The sequence below is a fragment of the Rutidosis leptorrhynchoides genome, chromosome 3 (assembly GCF_046630445.1).
Source record: "Rutidosis leptorrhynchoides isolate AG116_Rl617_1_P2 chromosome 3, CSIRO_AGI_Rlap_v1, whole genome shotgun sequence".
NCBI lineage: Eukaryota > Viridiplantae > Streptophyta > Magnoliopsida > Asterales > Asteraceae > Rutidosis > Rutidosis leptorrhynchoides.
The window spans coordinates 568842707-568861586 of NC_092335.1; the positions used below are offsets into that span (position 1 = coordinate 568842707).

General features: G+C 33.2%; 2 protein-coding genes across 2 annotated transcripts; one reads left to right on the forward strand and one right to left on the reverse strand.

The window, feature by feature from the left end:
* Positions 1–5557: 5557 nt before the first annotated feature.
* Positions 5558–9415, forward strand: LOC139898627 (serine/threonine-protein kinase BSK5-like). The gene is made up of 10 exons (XM_071881381.1): positions 5558–5690; positions 5801–6033; positions 6862–6997; positions 7075–7208; positions 7609–7714; positions 7796–7881; positions 7968–8156; positions 8596–8760; positions 8837–8950; positions 9028–9415. The coding sequence occupies exons 1-10, from the start codon at positions 5612–5614 to the stop codon at positions 9268–9270; spliced, it is 1485 nt and encodes a 494-aa protein (XP_071737482.1). The 5' UTR covers positions 5558–5611; the 3' UTR covers positions 9271–9415.
* A 2068-nt stretch (positions 9416–11483) lies between these two features.
* On the reverse strand, positions 11484–14985 carry LOC139898628 (mitochondrial import inner membrane translocase subunit TIM10-like). Its single transcript, XM_071881382.1, has 4 exons — positions 14901–14985; positions 14594–14646; positions 13314–13422; positions 11484–11789 (listed from the first exon to the last, which is right to left on the reverse strand). The coding sequence occupies exons 1-4, from the start codon at positions 14946–14948 to the stop codon at positions 11739–11741; spliced, it is 261 nt and encodes an 86-aa protein (XP_071737483.1). The 5' UTR covers positions 14949–14985; the 3' UTR covers positions 11484–11738.
* Positions 14986–18880: the final 3895 nt, after the last annotated feature.

Sequence of the window (18880 nt, forward strand, 5' to 3'; positions counted from 1 at the left end):
TATGTAATCAAGTCGTAACGAGCCATAGGACTAATTGAACAACTTTGACCCATCGTGTTTACCTTAATATAACCTACTTGTTTAGGTCAAGACTAGCATTCGTTCTTGCACACGTTACTTTGTGAAGTACCTTATTTACTCGTGCACTCAAGGTGAGATCATAGTCCCACCTTTTCAACAACTTTTACTTTTAAACTATGGGATGAGAAACATATATGTATCATACTTTTATGCTTTGAACACAAGTACGAAAACAAACATTCCACAGCGAGTTAGAACAAAAAGCCTCAATTCAATTATCATTAGTTACACTTGCAGGGTGTAAACGTGAACTTATGTTATGTGATCACATTGGGCTTGACGAGCCCTCATTCGGACGGTTCGCTACCGTTAGCGGATGAAATATATTTTCGAGTATAGTGTATGTTCTAACACTACGTAACAGGTTACAAAACAGTTAAGTCTTGATAATTGGGTGCTCGCGAACATACTTTTGGAATACAAACGATTTGGATAATCAACTATATTAAATCTTGTGGTTCAAAAACAACGTTACTATTACACCTATGATTTCACCAACGTTTTTCGTTGACAGTTTTCTATATGTTTTCTCAGGTCCTTGAAAGCTAGGTGATACATGCTTGCGCACATTATTTTTTATACTTGCTTGGATGTCGAGTATACATGCATACGTGGAGCGTCTTTTGACTTAACTTAATTTGTGTCGCATATGTTTCAATTGTACTTAAAACGTTGTAACATGTTTAGACGTTGAACTACTTTGTAAACTTTGAAACATCTTTATAATTGAAATGAATGCGACATATTTTGGTCAAACGTTGTTTTAAAGACTTATGACCATGTAACGGGACCTAAGTAGACGGCACCGTCAATGACGATTTTGTCGGGTCGCTACACCTACATCACCTCGTACGAAGATGGAAGTCCTCGTACGAAGCAAACTGTCCTCGTACGAAGTCCACACATTAACAAATAGTTGAACCAAAGGTTGATGCATTCCGTGCGAAAAATATCTACTCGCAAGAAGACCTCGTCTTCATGCGAAGAGCCTTGCTCGTACAAGGACTGCAGACAAAACCTTGGTTACTTATTAATTTCATGATACCAACTCTTAGTATACAAGACCATACCATCCACCAACCAGATAAGCCTAAGATGAATTTCTCTCTAAAAGTTCTTCATGTTCAACCCATCAAAATCATAGAATAATCGGATCTAAGGACTAAGTTAATCACTCCAACATCTTATGGTTTGACTTGTGTTTTCCTTGATTCACATATTCACTTGTAACTTTCAAATCATCATTCCGCACCCATTTGTGAGGTTTGCTATCTTCTAAAGATCTATATACCGATTATCAAATCAGTCGGTGGGATACGACACCAACTTCCAGTGTTTGGTCATAAATCCCAACCTTGTCAGAAGGTGGTTTATGAACTCGATCGGAGCTTTTGGGAACGGTAGGTGTAAATTGACAATAGGTGGATACCAATCGATTATGCACTTGATCAAATTTCGATCAAGATCATACGCGATAGAATGCACATGAAAAAAATGGTAGGAGATGTTGATGATGTCGACATGTTAAAAGGATGAAAAAGAAAAGAAACTACCCCGAACCCACAAGGGTGTCGCCGAAAACTTGAACGGAAAAAGCAAGAGCGAAATTAGAGTGAAGTAAGAGTTTGAAATTTTATCTTTTTTGGTAATAAGGCTATTTAAATAGGCTGCATTAGGGCTCCAATTTGTGGGTATGCCCAGCCGTCCACATATTATAGTATAAACTGTTTTGGGTGAAATGGTATGGTTCACGATAGCAATACCCCATTAACGTTTAGATTTCAGTGTAAGATATCAGACCTTTGATGTGCTACGGTGTCGATTTGACAGACTGCAACAATGATCTGTAAACTGGTTGTTCCCAATGTCATCATTAGCAGTCAATTGATTTGATGGCGTAAGCTTAAGCATTTAATCAGAGATAATTAAGTGCATTTTTGGGATATTTTAATCAAGGATATAATTAGCTCAAGATATTTTAGAGTTCGATATCATGCGCTCTTGACGTGCGCATAACATCGAACTGGGGGACTTAATGATACGCGTACTTCTGCGCCTAGCACTTGTGCGTATCACGTGCTGAGCGCACGCTCATTTGAATAATCATGCATGCAAAATAAGGCCTGCGACACAGCTTTGCTTGGCCCGCACGAAAACAGTCTTATCCTTATTTAAGTCGTATTCCTAATTATAATCCCGTTATTTATGGTAATTAGTTAAGAAAGATTTAGACTTTATTTACAGATATCTATGTTTAGTGTTCCATTATAAATACAAACCCCAACCTCATTTTTTGAACAGGGTTTTTGTTGAACACAATACGAGAATATATTTAAACTGAAAATATATAGTTTTATATGATGACAACCATCTCGTTTGCGATAAAGTAGCCTAGCGAAGCGGGCCTGAACGATAACACTAGTAACAACCATTGACGATGGTAAAGTTTTCCTTAAATAGAATAATATAATTTAATGAAGATAAAAAATTTTAAAATAAACCATGCCTAACAAAAGGAGGAGTGCATTTGATTAATTTCCTTTAATATTGATAAATTTTTTGTTTAAAAAAAAGTTTAAGCTTAAAAATAAATGTGATTTTTTGTCGACGTTCATATTACTTTAGTGGTTGTAACAACTTTATTACGAAGTATAAAATCGTATAACTTTTTATGTACACTACGGAGTATAATTTATCATCTATCTATGATATATATAAAGCTCTAAAATGATGATGTTATTGCTAATTACCATTTACTTTTCATAATGATGATATCATAATTATATATTAATTTAATTAAAAAATAATACGAAATCTTTTATAAAAAGAAATATTAATCTCTCCTAAATTGTAATTTTATTTTTCTCAAAAAAATTAAAAGGCATTTATTATTATTATTAATTATTATTATTATTAAAAATATAAATAAAAATACTCAACTTTGAGCGAACTTTATGTTCGTAAAATCAACGACAAGTTTCTTAGTCTGAATCTATGGTTCCACGGGGCAATAAACTAAATGACTTTAACATTTATATTCACTTAATACCTAAAACATATCATTACACTGTTTCGTTTAAACAAACCCGTGTTTCCACGGGTCATTTCACTAGTTTACACTAAATTTAATAAATTGATTGAATTTAAATAGATTAAATTTGTTTTTCAAAATACCAAATTTGATATATTGATGCATAGAGCCTAAATGATTATATCTCTACCTCTCTTCCTCACTTTTTATAAAATAGTAAACTCATGTCTCATATCTAATATCTGAATAGTGCTGTAACAAAATCATATAAAAATGTTTGGCGTTAAAGACTTGGACGAAGGTAGTATTTTATCATACAGTATATATTTAGAAAACTAATACAGTACAAGAGAAGATCCAACTAAGGAAAATCAAGTGACTAAACATCGAACATATATAAAGCAAACAGTTCCACTAACATAGTAGAAACATACTTTGCTAAAAAACAAAGCTAGTCTAAACACCAAAACAAAGGAACCCTAACGTCCGATTCCACTAAATAAGAAAAACAACAACAATTAAAATCGTGAGAACGTCACCCATCATCGCAGCAACCAAACAAACAGAAACATAACCGACCACACCCCTCCGAGCACCTTCCGGAATAAACCATCCGGAAAGAAATACGATAACCAACAAAAGACTCAACACAACCATAAAACAAACAAGAAAAAAATGTGTGAAACCATTGGAGAACCAGCATGAAAACTGAAGCAAAAACTACCTGCATGAAGAAACCACACCCGATTGCCACCACCTCTCAAAGTGAACAGATCAAGATAACTAACCAAAAACCACCAAATCAGATGTACCTGCAAAAATCAGAGTTCCATAAAAAACTCGTCTCATGGATCACAAGCATACCAAACCGAAGCAAAAGAAATCTGACAACGAAGAGTATGTTTTTGGCGAAGTTCAAAACCACAAAGGAAACCTAACCAAAACCCATATCCTACAAGGGAAAAGCTTCACCAGTGCATGAATGCCCGAGAGAACATCAAACCAAAACTCCGACGATCAAAAAAGCAATATCCAGCAAGAATGGGAAGATCGAAGCCACTAAAGTGGAGAAGAAACGAGAAGGGGTAAATCATAAACTGAAAGAAACGATTGGCAACGAGAAAAACATCCAACCAAAGACCAATGTCGCGAGAACGGCGACACATGGACAACGGCCGATTGGAACTCGTACGCCGGGAAAAAAAGGGAGGAGAGAGAAGTCCAACGACCGACGAGATTCCGGTGGATGGAGAACTAGCAAGACTAGAAGCTACACAACGATAGAATTTTAATGGAACAAGAATGAGTAGTGCAGCGTTGTATAGAGTTTCAATGGAGAAATCAAGGAAACAAGATGAAGCGGGAATGATGAGGAATTTTTCAAAGAAAAAGTTTTAAGTACTACTCCATCCAATTCCAGCTTAATTGTCTCATGACAAAAAACACTCGATTTAAGAAAAATTGATTTTCATATGTAATTTTTGTTAATTTTTTGGTTTTACCATTACTTTTTACTTATTATTTTCTCTTATATATATACATTAAAAGTATAATAATACTTTACCTTATTATTCGTATCTATTTATTGAAGTAGATAATTAATTTAGAATATTCTAAAATGAATACTGGACAAAATTAGAGACGGAAGGAGTATTCTCCGTCTCAATGTAATACTCTTGTTTTCTTCATTTTAGGATGTCCTAAATTAATATTTCATTTCTATAAACATATAAGAATAATAAGTTAAAGTTCTTTTATACCCCTTACTTTATTCAACGTAAAACAAAAATGAGGTAAAAAGTAAGGGTTAAAAGTAAAAATTAAATAAAAATACAATATGATGATGAAATTTATTAAACTGTTTAATTTTTTAGATGGAGACTATTAAATTCAAACAGAGAGAGTATTATATTAGTATATTATATTATAAGTTATATGTATGCAATAAAATATACTCTTACGTCTAATACTATAGTTCATTATTTCTTTTTGAAATGTTGCAAATTAATTGTTTAGTTCTATAAATTGATAAGAATTGATGTAATAAACTGTAACTTAAACAAAATGTATATATGACAGTCATTTTATATTTTTAATTTATTTATTTATAGTTTATGTGTTTTTTATGTGGATAATAAATTTGAAACGCATGAAATATATAATATACAATATACAATACAATTATACATTATACAATAAATATGGTTAAAGGACTTTTTAGATTGAAATGATGGATTTAATGAAAAAGCATATATCATCTATCATCTATGACATATGATATATGTGATGATATAGAGATATACACAAGGAGAATGATGACCATGTGACAGGAAAGGAAAGAAAATAAGAATGAGAGAGAAACACATTCACTAATAAAAAGTCCATCTCCTTTCCCCCCTTTTTCTTTTTCTTTCATATCACAAAAAAACTTTCTTAAAAAATTACCCTTTCTCAAAACATTATTAAACCCACCCAATTATTCATTTTTCTTTCAAAACAATGGCTTCTCGTTGCTTTTACTTTTCATTTTGTGGCTGGTCTAATCACAAATCAAATGATACACATCCATCTGATCTGGGTATGTAATAAAGATTGAATATTTATGTTAATTATATGCTTATGTATATGTATATGATCATGGTGTTTTGAGAATTTTATGCATATAATGTGTTTGATGAAATGTCTCAGAGAACGGTGGTAGTGAAATTGATAAGTTAAAGCTGCCAGCTTTCAAAGAGTATAAGTTGGATCAACTTAGAGCTGCAACTGGTGGGTTTTCAGTGGAGAATATTGTGTCTGAACATGGTGAAAAAGCACCAAATGTTGTGTATAAAGGTAAGCTTGAAGATGATAATGGTGATCGTTTGATTGCTGTTAAACGGTTTAACAAATCTGCTTGGCCTGATACTCGACAGTTTTTGGTATGTCATTTCACCTTAATTTAATTGCCTTCACTTATGATATACATTTGTCTTTTTACTGTTTTAGAATTGTATAAAATATTTTTTTGATTAAAATAATATGTAAACCTTGGTTTAATTTGAACAGTTGATTTCTGGTAGATCTTGGTAAATTTCGATAACTTTTGGTTGCTTTTTTGCGTAAAAGTAAATATGTTTTCAGGAAACTTTCATACAAAGCTTGAAAAGCATATATATGATTTTTTTCATAAATTTTTCGAAAGTAAATAGAACATCTTTTCTAATTTATGACCACAATTTTGAAATTGAATGTCATACTAGTTTTCAACTATTTTCCTCTATGGAAATAAAAATTGTGGTTTAGAAACTGGCAAAAGTTTATTTCTTTTTTACTACAGTATATACAAAATATTCACTAACTTTTTACTATAGATAGAAAACACATTTCATTTTCTGGAATAATTGAGATAAAAATTTATAGGGAATCTTTTTTCAGTCAAATTCATCCTTAAAACCTGTAACTTCTGGTTGGATTGGCTTGTGGGTTACTCCAAAAAAAAGTTATTTTACATTTATGCAATAATGGTTTTAAAAATTGTTGGCTTCATAGGATTTAGTCAATGGTGGTCAACTGTGGTCCTAGATGTCCTAATTTCAGATCTGATGATTTTACTAGTACCACAGTAGCTCATTTTTATATGCTTTATTTTATATTATTTGGGTACAAGCAATAGAAATATAAATAGTATATGAATTATTCAATTTTGGTTTATTCATTTCATATGCACAATGAAATATGAAGTAAAATAAATGTTATTGAATAATTAGGATGAAGCGAAAACAGTTGGGCAGCTTCGAAGCCAAAGACTTGTGAATCTGTTGGGATGTTGTTATGAAGGAAATGAGAGATTGTTAGTGGCGGAGTTCATGCCTCACGAAACGTTATCTAAACATTTGTTTCATTGTAAGTCGATTGTCTATTTTCTAACGTTGAAGAATTCGTAAGTCAACTTATAGTGTTTAAAAATTAACTTGATTTAGGGGAAAGTCAACCGTTGAAATGGTCAATGCGTTTACGGGTGGCTCTGTATTTGGCACAAGCATTAGACTATTGCAGTCTGAAAGGGCGGTCTTTATACCATGATCTTAATGCTTACCGAGTCTTGTTTGATCAGGTAACTAAAACTATGTTTTTCTAATGGTGTCAAGATGGGTGGGTCAGGTAACAGGTCAAAATGGGTGCCAGTTGAACAGTGAGGTTTTTACTTCTTTAATGTGGGTCAAATGGGTCAGGTTGACAACCCACACACATTATCTTGTAGATTTCAAACTTTAAAGACGTATATTTGTGACAAATTTGATTACGAAAACTATATTTCATGCAACAAACTATATTATTAGTTATACCCACAATTTTAATACTCTAATATTGGAAAGTAAGTCAATGTAGGAGGCTGTAAATATTCAAAATAGATTTTACAAATTTCAAATTGCTCAGCCCGTTTTGACCCGTGAAGGATATTTTGTTATCTAAATGGGTTGAAGTTATAACCTCTAGTTTTTTGACCCTTCAAGGATTGCAATCCAAGGCTTTCGTGTTTTGGCCTAATGAAGAATAGCCGAGATGGAAAAAGCTACAGCACAAACTTAGCTTTCACCCCTCCAGAATATATGCGAACAGGTACAACGAATAATCATTAAAAGGTCAAACAATCAATTGAGGGTAAAAAGGTAAATTAAACTTTTTTTCCTTGAATTTTAGGTAGAGTGATAGCAGAGAGTGTAATTTACAGCTTCGGCACCATACTGCTTGATCTTCTGAGTGGAAAGCATATTCCACCGAGTCACGTAAGATATTTTAAGTTTATGAGCACTTGTTTAATTGCAATTCGATATATAAATGATGAATCTTTGAACACGTAATGTGTTTGCAGGCGCTTGATTTGATAAAAGGGAAGAATTTTCAGATGCTAACAGATTCATGTTTAGAGGGTCAATTCTCTAATGATGATGGAACCGAATTGGTACGAATAGCAACACGTTGCTTGCAGTATGAACCCCGAGATAGGCCCAATGCTAAGACTGTTGTCTCTGCTCTTACTCCTCTTCAGAAACAAACTGATGTAAGTACACTTGTTACTCTTAATGAACTGAAATGTATACCTGGCAAACGCGTCGGGTTGGGTCAAGGATCAAATGGGTTTGGGTCGAAATGGTCATGGGTCGAGACCCATTTTTTATCTTGAATATTTTCTGTATGGGTGTAAATGGGTCGTGTGTCCCTGGAATAGGTAAATCCATATATGATAACTTCATTACAAAAAATTTGGTTTTTAATATGATTGTAAAATTGTAAATTAGTATTGTTTCAATAACATTCCAGTTTTCAAAATAGATGTTTTATGAGGTTTTATGCTTTAAAGGTACGCTTAATATAATTTATGTTGTCAGTGAATCATTGCAGCATTTGTTGAAGAAATTATCATTCTTCTCTCAAAATAACAATTCTTACACAATATTAGAACGGGTATTTTGTGTTCTGATTTAGTCACTTTTTAACAGGCTTCATCTATTATCTTGATGGGAATTAGTAACGAAACTGCCCCAGAAACTCAAATATCAAACTTGTCACCACTCGGAGATGCTTGTTCAAGAATGGATTTAACTGCCATACACGAAATACTGGAGACGATTGGATATAGTGGCGATGAAGGGGTTACAGATGAGGTCCTCACATTTACGAAAAAAAAAAAAACATTTTCTTAAATGAGTCTTGAATTAATTTATGTTAATTTTGTTGCAGCTTTCATTTCAAATGTGGACGAGTCAGCTACAGGAAACATTAAACGGTAAGAAGCATGGGGACAATGCTTTTCGAGCTAAGGACTTCACCACTGCTATTGAATGTTACACAAGTGTAAGTCATATATTCTTAAAATCTTAATGACAAATTTTCATGATATGAATTACAGTTTAAAATTTTGCGTTCTATAGTTTATCGAGGGTGGAACTATGGTGTCGCCAACTATGTATGTAAGACGTTGTTTGAGTTATTTGATGTGTAACAAGGCACAAGAAGCACTAGGAGACGCAATGCAAGCGCAGGTCATAAATCCTGATTGGTCTACTGCGCTTTATCTCCAAGCAGCAGCTTTGTTTACGTTAGGGATGGACAACGATGCGCGTGAAACTCTTAAAGATGCGGTTGCGTTGGATTCTGAACTGAAAGGAAAATGAGTTATTTGTCAAGTTTTTTGGTTGGCTTCTGTTTATGTACCTAGGAATTGTGGTTGTAGTTGTGGATATATGCATTGTTCCCCATCAAAATGCAACTTGCTTTTGTCAATGAACTTGGTGTTTGTAATGTTCATTTATTAAATGAAACGAGTTAAACTATCTAAAATGGTCTCCTGGTCCTTTTTGTTTCAACCTCTTCCTTTCCCATTTATATTCTCATTATCCTTATTTAACCAAGGGCACCCTTACTTTTTATCATATCATATCCTATATACACCTTGGGTAAAAAAGAATTAAACGTAACTTGCTTAAATGAAGTAAAACTTATACAGATCAAAATAACGATTAGTTGCATCATTTACATTCTAACCATTTCGGAGAGAACTATTGACCAAAACGCTCATTTCTTTAACCGAACTATAAAAATTCACACTCAAAATAAGAAGATTATCAAAATGTTCTCGCAAGTCGCAAGGTGCCTTGCAAGCATTGCGACTGGATGACAATGCGAACTTCGGGTCGCAGGGTGTTTTTGCGACCTTGTGACTAGGAGCGGTCGGGCACGAACGAAAATTTTTGGATCACTATAGCTTTTGATCCATAGCTCGTATTTAGGCACAAGTGTTTATTTTTTTTAGAGATCTATTTGTTTTTAATTAAAACCAACTTCTCAATTTTTATTCAAAAAACGACCGCATATTGTGAGTTGTAATTTATGTAAAAATGTGTGATTTTCGAGTTGTATAAAACAGTTCAAATTGATTGAGGGGATTCATTTAGTTTTACTCAATAATGGTAGAAAATTAAACTAATCACATTTTAGAAGGTTCTATAGGCAACTTATGAGCGGTCAAAGTGCCAAAGTCACAATCAACGAAAAAACGGAAAAACTGAAGGTCTTCGAGACCGAATTTTGGAAATATTTTGGGACAAACCGCCTTCGGCTATTAGCCACAACATAGATCTCGAAATAATACACGCTTTAAAAAAAGTAGTGCCTAAATCGTAGCTACGGTTGCTGAGATATGATGTTTCAAAGTTTAAGGACCTTACCCCATTTCGCTATGTCACATTGCGACCTTGCGAATGCATGATTTAGGCCCAACTCGCAAGATCGCAAGCCAAAAAACACAAGTAACACCCAGTCGCAAGGCTCGCAAGCACCTTGCGACTTGACCACAATTGTACACACCCTGAGTTTTCACGATGATAGATCGGGCATTGCCCAAGTCGCAAGGCACCTTGCGAGGGCATTTTGGCAATTTTCTTATTTTGAGGGCGAATTGTTGTAGTTTGTTAAAAAATTGGCGTTTTGGTCAATCGCCCTTTCGAAAAATGTACAAATGGACCTCAACACAAGACCAAAACTGAATAAACCCGACAATTTTTAGCCTATTACCAAGTCTCATTGGGCCTGCCTATTGACAGAGGACAAAACAGATTATTGGTAACCCAAAGCTAAACAGCTTAGTATTAAAGATGGTTCTATCATCAATCTACATCCAATCATCAATAGTCACTAGAACTTTATTATATAACCGATAATATAAATGGTTAAAGCCATAAATAGGATATATACTTTCATTTTTGTTCCAATGTAGGCTATATGCTTAGAAAATTACCAGTGTATGCTATACACTCTTGAAAGGTGTATCGATGTATACCAACAAAACTTAAACCTGCTAACATCATCATTTTCATCGTATTAAGATCATCATCTAATCGGAGCTTTAAATTACTTGAAAATGATGCCAATAGCATCGACTAACAGTTTTTGTGAAGTATTAAGATTCAAAATCCACAAGGATTTCACAATTTGATGAAGAACAAGCGGTTTTCATGAAGAACACCAAAATTATGTTTTGTTGACATGAGTACACTTTTTGAAAGTATATAGCCTACATTAGTATTTTTTGGAGTATATAGCCTACATTGGAACAAAAATGAAAGTATATAGCCGATTTATGAAAGAACAACTTGCAAGTTTTTTTCCCATGTCATATTTAAAAGAAAAAAATATCCACATAATCATTTTAACCGGTTTAGCCGGTAACAAGTAACTTTTGTTGACAAGAGTACACTTTTTGAAAGTATATAGCCTATATTGGTATTTTTCTGAATATATAGCCTACATTGAAACAAAAATGAAAGTATATAGCCTATTTATAGCTTTAACCCTCATATAAAACGGGAAGCATATAGCAAGTAAATATATAGGAGCAATTTCAGATCCACAAAACTTGTAGTTTTAACATTAGCACAACATCATTCTCATAAATATTCTGAAAGTACCCAAATTTGTTTCGGAGTGTGGATCCAATGTAATCTATATGATTTATCAATCATGAAAACAAACAAAATCCTGCAAAACTTACGGTAAAATATTGTTGTTAACTTCCCGGAGCTTGTACTACAAATGCTAAATAAAGAATCCTCGGGTATTATTAAAATGTGATGAGACGAAACATTCACATAGGTGGTCTGCCAGAACCAAGCAGCTGCCCGACAAGATTTGTAACCTGAAAATAAATGGAAGGCTTGTTATGCATCATCAACCGAATTTACATACATTTTGTTATTACGTTATCCGTTTACCCGTTTTAGCAATCGTAGCTTCCTTTTTAAATTTTTAACCATTCCCTAAACAACGATTATATAATCTATGTACCAAATGTGTATGTGACAAAACAGAGAAGTTCAATGGTATTGAGTCAGGTTGCTTTTAGTTCGTGTCCAAACGGGTCGTTTTTAGTTCGTGTCCAAATGTCTAGGCTTGAGTCGGGTTGGACCCTCCCGCAAAACTTTTCATAATGCATTTATATTTTTGCTCAATAAATGATTGATGGAATAAACATGATGGAAATGGTTACGTCAATGGTAATCTAAAGCGTAAAGCAATTTAAGAGATTTACACATCTGAATACATATAAACATGACCGATTACAATTTCAATGGTATTCTAAAGCTTAAAGCAATAAAGAGATTAATGCATCTGAATACACTTTGAATCACTTTCAATCCATTTTATTAGTTTACAATTTTTGTATGCATGAAGCAATTTAAATGTTATTAGATATAAGTTACCACCTTTACTGAAAGTCGCAAAGACAACTTACTAGGAAAATACGAATACAAATCAAGGAATATGCATGAAATAACAACAATGAAATATCCTTAATGATATCAAATTGTGGACTCTACAAAATGAGCTAGATGTGCTGCAAAACTGACTCCGACTTATTTAAACGGGGTTTGGGGATGATGAAATTCAGGAAACCAAATGCAAAATATTTACTAAAAACTAATATTCAACATAGATGTAATATTATCTATCACTAATTTGATCAAAACGTACGATATGATTATCATCAAAAGCAAGGTTGGAAAAGTCGTGAGACGGAGACGAGTTGGTCAGGACTTTAAAATGACTAGTCCCTCGAGTCAATATTGAGTTGGGACTAGTCGGACGTTGACTAATGTTGACTTTTAGTAAGATAGTATATATTTAACATGCATATATTACACATAAATATTTCAAACATATTTATAGGGCACAAAATCTGGGTATAAAAAATATTAAAATTTTGACCTAACGTTGACCGACTCAAACCCGACTTAGACAGACTCGGACCACAACTTTGACTGACATTGACCTGGCTTTTTAGCTTTAACCGACTAATTAAACATTTTTGAGCGAAACGGACGGGCTAGTCACCAAACCGACTAGTCGGCCGAGATGGTTGCCGTTTACAACACTGATCAAAAGCAATAACCTTTGAAATTCTACCCCACCAAAAGAGTAAAGGTAGCCTCGTAACTCGTAATGGATAGTTACCTTCAACTTCATCTCAAATCAGCATTGTTATATAAAAGATATCATTAGCATTGTTATATGTTATATACAGATATAAAGGCTATTGTGTTCCATGAAATATATTTTACCATTACATATGGTCGGTAGTCGTATTTGACGTTATTTAAGCCCAGCACACAATAAGACAGAAGTTTGGGCATGTTAGAAGACTAATTAACTGAAAATGTACCTGCCAATATTTTGCAACACAACGATCAATGCAGCTGGTTTCCCCCATGTTTAGCTCAGAGTCTTTGTACTTGTTCTCAACACATTTAGCGAAACATGTATGGGTTAGCCTGCACCAAAGTACACACATGTGTTAAATGACAACTAGCATAAACATAAAAGGCTGTGGATAATGTTCCTTTTTAGCACACGATCTTGGTTAATTGTAAATCATCAGATTACATTTTGAATGAATCTTTTTACTCCATGAAGCTCTTTTTGTAAATCTAATACATTTTGAATAAAAAAATTACACCAGAATGTATACATCTGTACCAATCTTTCTATTGTAAGTATCGAACTATAAAAGGTTCACTTGCATATTTGAAGTTCCCATAACATCATTACAACAGATGCAACATTTAATAAAAGTTTTTCTTGTTCGACACATACATTTACAAAAGGGAGGTGATCCTCACACACCACTTTTTAATCCATGTACACCTAATTACTTATTTTACCCTTAATTATACTTGCAATAATAATATAAGTTCAACTCCCTACTCCCTAGATAGGTACATTCATGTCTAATTTTCCCATTTTCCAGTATATTGATACATACAATATATCTTTCATCAATCTATCATATATATGTCAATAGCTAAAGAAATATTTAGGTGCAGTGTGCATGTTTTAATCACTAATATCATCTTATCTATATCTATGATGATGATACAATTATAGTTAAGACCATTTGTATCCGTCGAGAGAAACGGCGTCACAAGGTGACGTGGAGACAAGAAACGCCATTTTCCGGCGTAAACTGGCGGTACTTCGCTGCGTTTTTGAGGCTCCAGTTCGAAAGTGACGAGGCAAGTCACGGCCGGCACTTGTTTTTTTATTATTTTTTGTTATTTCAAAATATTATTTTTACCCCCTTTTAATACTTAACCCAATTATATTTTAACACATCATCACAATACTCCTAACCAACACTAAAAAGTAACACCACCACTACTCCAGTCATAAAAGTAACACGTCCTAATAATCAAAAAGTGCAAAAAGGCAAGTGACACCACAAGAAACGCCTTCTACCAATACAAGTGGTCTAACAAAGCCTTACCATATATAGATACTATAAAAATCAATGTATATAACAAGAAATAATAGCTTGTTCAAATATATTTCCTAAAAACACATCACAGCTTATCCAAATTTATATATTTTTTGTATATTTATATTTATATTTATATATATATATATATATATATATATATATATATATAATAAAAAAAAACTGACTTGTTAAACAATTCAACCCTGTACTGCATCTCCATCTCTGCCATACCAAAAATCTACATCAATAACAAAAACAATAATATAATTAGCATCATCAAATCATCAGGTAGATCAATCTATTAAATTACTCCTTCGTTTTCACACATAAAAAGATCAAGTTTCAATATTTATATCTAATCTATACCATCATCCTCTAATTAGTACAAGCTATCATACTTAACTCAGTTTAATAGAATATGTAGCAATATAGGATCTAAAACCCTAAGAAATTAGATCAAATAATTTCATAAATACGGAGTACCAAACTTACCTGTTCTTTGTCCATGGCAGCTGGCATATTGTTGTTATTAGCAGCCATTATAGATTCAGCAAATTGAAGAAATTGAATTTAACCTAATGAAAACCAATACAAATTATAGTCAAGGATATACGGAGTATAATTTTAATATATCGTATATGAAAAGTAAAAATCGATATTTGAGAAAACTATACCTTGTGGAGATGAGAGTAACGGAGACCTGGTGATTGTAAGATTTTAGGGTTTTAGGTTTCAGCAAACGTGCTTGCATCTAAACATAATTTCTGTTATTTTCAATTCGTACCCCAAAAGTTTTGATTTTTACAGTTTTATCTTGGTTCTTCTTGCTTTTTGCAATTTGGTAAGCTCGGTCAATTTTACCTTTTAGACCACAGTCGTATAAATTTTATGGTTTACTAGTGAAATGACCAGTGAAATTACGGGTTTGTTTAAACGAAATAATTTAATGCATGTTTTAGGTATAAACTTAATGTAAATGCTAAAATATAATGACCCGTTCGACTAAAAAATGTGTCGTTGTTTTTATAAATATATAGAGACATGTATTTTCGCATACATATGTAACGTAATTAATCTCGTAAAGAGAATCTATATTCTAAAATTAATAATATAATAATTATAATTATAATTACTATAATAAAAAATAATAATAATAATAATAATAAAGTTTGCTCAAAGTTGAGTAAATTATATTTTTAATAATAATTATTAGTAATAATAAATGTATTTTGAAATTTTTTAGAAAATTAAAATACAATTATTATATAAAAGTTATAAAGTATGCTTTAAAATTTGTAAATATGTTGGTGTTCTGTTGAAGATTAGCATTTCCTTTTATTAAAGATGTTGTCTTATTTTTTTAATTAATTTAATGTAAAATAATGACATCATCAAAGATGTTTTAAAATTTTTTCATTTTGTTTAGAATTATTTTTATGCTTAGAAAATATTTATTTATGACATCATCATTTTAAAGATTTAATATTAACTATAGATATTACTCCGCATTAGATTTATGTATATCATGATCAAACCCTATTTTGTTATAGCATATCAAGTAGTTGACTTTCAAAGCTCTGCACGTAAATGAAATATCTGAAAGAAAAACATGGATTATGACATCAGGCATGAGCAAGAGGCATTTTGCGTCTTTGCGTCCCGGAAGTAAGGTCGCAAGAGGCACCTTGCGTCCTTGCGTCCACCGGGAAGCAAGGTCGCAAAATAGGCACATTGCGTCCTTGCCCCTTACGCGAGCAAATTGTCAACTTTTTTTTTTGAGTTATGAGTAAAAAAGGGAGAAAAATGAGTATTTTAATGATAATCTCAAATAAATTCTCCGATGTCAGAAAATGTCAAATGCTCCTTTTTCGTTTTGGCTACTTATACCAACACCAACTACTCAGAATAATTAATGAATTTCACTTCCTTAGTTTCTTGTTATTCGGTGTCAACAAATAAGGTGAGGCCAAGTTGATTTCTTGTTCACTTGTCGTGTGTCTTTGTCTTGATGTCGGTTTGCTTTAAAATCTTGCCCCAAGTCATAACAGTCTCATAAACACTTCCTTAATCATAAATCTTCATTGTAATCTCATACGAATTCAAAGTCTTCAAAAAGTGTTAAAATTAATTATAATGAGAACCAATAACGCATATAAATATACGCGTAAATTAGGCGTTATCATGTGTAACATCCCGCCTTTTTCCGGTTACTTTCCGTTTAACTATTTTAAAGTCCGTTATATATTTATAACATCTTTCGTTAATACGCGTTTTAAATTATCTCGATTAGGTAATTCACGCACCCGATTCAAACTTGAGGGACTAAAATTGACACGGGGCAAACTAGTTGACTAGGTCACCTAGTCCACCCCAATAACCACCATTCAACCATCTCCATCTCTCTCTCTCTCTTTCTCTCTAGCAAGAACACACACACAATTTCCAAATTCATTCAATCATCATCTAAATTCGATCTAGGAGGCTTGCAACAAAATAAATTACATATTCGTGATCCTCTCTTCATCCTCTTCATTTTGGTACCAACTTCATCTCGTTTGGGTAACATTTCTAAAACTCTAGATTTCTCTAAATTCGTGTTTTTGACTTGAAATGGTGTTAGTTAGTGTCTATGGCTCATTGTGATGTCGTGTATGTAATTTGTAGGCTCGATCTTGTTATTTAGTGTAACTAGCATGAACACTTGAAATGGGTTAGTTTAACCTTTGATTTTGAATGATAAAATGTGTTTAGATGTTAATGGTTGTGTGTTCAAAGTGTTAGTTACTTCATTAACTTCGTTTTGGTGTGTTGATTGACATGAAAACCTTACATTAACATGATTATTGGTTTTGAGATTTTGGTTAGGGTTTGATAAGCTTTGTATGAACTTTTGATGTATCAAATGCTATGAAATATTGTTGATAAGTGTTTTGTTGCAACGTGTGTTTGATTACCTTCGAAACGGCATATCATACATGTAAATTGGTTACCCGAATCATGAAATGCGTTTTTAGAACTTGAACCTTTGATTATGAAAGTTTAATGCGGTTTTGGGTTGTTGTAGGTGTTAAATTACTTGTTGAAATGTGTCTAGTCGTTGTCTTCGTCAAATTACCTTCCCAACGGTATAAAATACTTGACTTGATTGTTTGCGGATCATAAATTGTGTTTATTTGGTTTTTGGTTCGTGTACTTAGAAACTTACTGCATCAGACTGGAATACCAATCTGGACGCCGTCCAGATCCTTGGACGCCGTCCCAGATTACAAAGCTGGACGCCGTCCAGATCTTTGGACGCCGTCCCAGCCTTCAAATCTGGACGCCGTCCAGAAAATCTGGACGCCGTCCAGATACACTGGCAGCTTCTGTCTTCGTTGGTCGTTTTACGAAAAATGTTTGCTATACTATGGACCTCCGATTCACATGTAACTTGTTCTAACATGCTCATGTATGATTAAAAACCTCGGAAAAATAGTTCGGGACCCGACCCGAACGTGTTGACTTTTTTGTTGACTTTGACCCGACCAAGTTGACTTTTAATCAAACTTAACCAAATGTTTGTGAAATCGTTCTAACATGCTTTTATACTTGTACCTTGCATGAAACATGACAATTTGATTCACATGCTATTATGATCGAGTCTTAACGAGCCATAGGACTAATTGAACATCTTTGACCAATCGTGACTATCGTTATTGATACAACCTATTTGTTTAGGTCAAGACTAGCATTGTTCTTTGCACACGTTTACTTGTTGAAGTACTTTACTACTCGTGCACTCAAGGTGAGATCATAGTCCCACTTTTACACTTTTGAAACTTATATTTGGGATGAGAAAACATAAACGTTCTTTTTTTTAACTAAGTGAACACAAGTACAGGAAAACAAACATTCTACATACGAGTTTAGAACAAAAATCCCCAATCCGATTATCATTAGTTACACTTGCCGGGTGTAAGCGAGAACTTATGTTATATGGCCATATGGGTTTGACAAACCCTCATTCAAACGGTTCGCTACCGTTTACGAATGAAATATATTTTCGAGAAACGGTGTATGTTCTAGCACTAAGGTGATGGGGTTCTATGGAAGGAATGTTAAGCATTGATAATTGGGTGCTCGTGAAACAAACTTTTGGAATGTATTACTATTATCTCATTGTTGCAAATCTTGTGGTTCACTTGTACTTACTTACTCAAACCTATGATTTCACCAACGTTTTCGTTGACAGATTTCTATGTTTTTCTCAGGTCCTTGAACGATACATGATACATGCTTCCGCTCATTATTTTGATACTTGCATTGGATGTCAAGTATATATGCATACATGAAGCGTCTTTTGGCTACTTTTAAATTGTGTCGCATAAGTTTCATTTGTACTTATAACTTTGTAACGTAACTTGTGGTGGAACTATTCTTGTAAACTTTGAACAATCTTTACATTTGAAATGAATGCGACATATCTTTTGGTC

What these genes read in the sequence shown, in the direction of transcription:
- LOC139898628 (XM_071881382.1), bottom strand. Translation starts at nt 14,948, where the DNA reads ATGGCTGCTAATAACAACAATATGCCAGCTGCCATGGACAAAGAACAG. An exon ending in CTGCCATGGACAAAGAACAG is followed by an intron (nt 14,647 to 14,900) that starts GTAAGTTTGGTA and finishes TTATTGATGTAG; the next exon opens with ATTTTTGGTATGGCAGAGAT. An exon ending in AGGGTTGAATTGTTTAACAA is followed by an intron (nt 13,423 to 14,593) that starts GTCAGTTTTTTT and finishes ACTTTGGTGCAG; the next exon opens with GCTAACCCATACATGTTTCG.
- LOC139898627 (XM_071881381.1), top strand. Translation starts at nt 5,612, where the DNA reads ATGGCTTCTCGTTGCTTTTACTTTTCATTTTGTGGCTGGTCTAATCAC. An exon ending in CTGATACTCGACAGTTTTTG is followed by an intron (nt 6,034 to 6,861) that starts GTATGTCATTTC and finishes TTGAATAATTAG; the next exon opens with GATGAAGCGAAAACAGTTGG. An exon ending in ATCTAAACATTTGTTTCATT is followed by an intron (nt 6,998 to 7,074) that starts GTAAGTCGATTG and finishes AACTTGATTTAG; the next exon opens with GGGAAAGTCAACCGTTGAAA.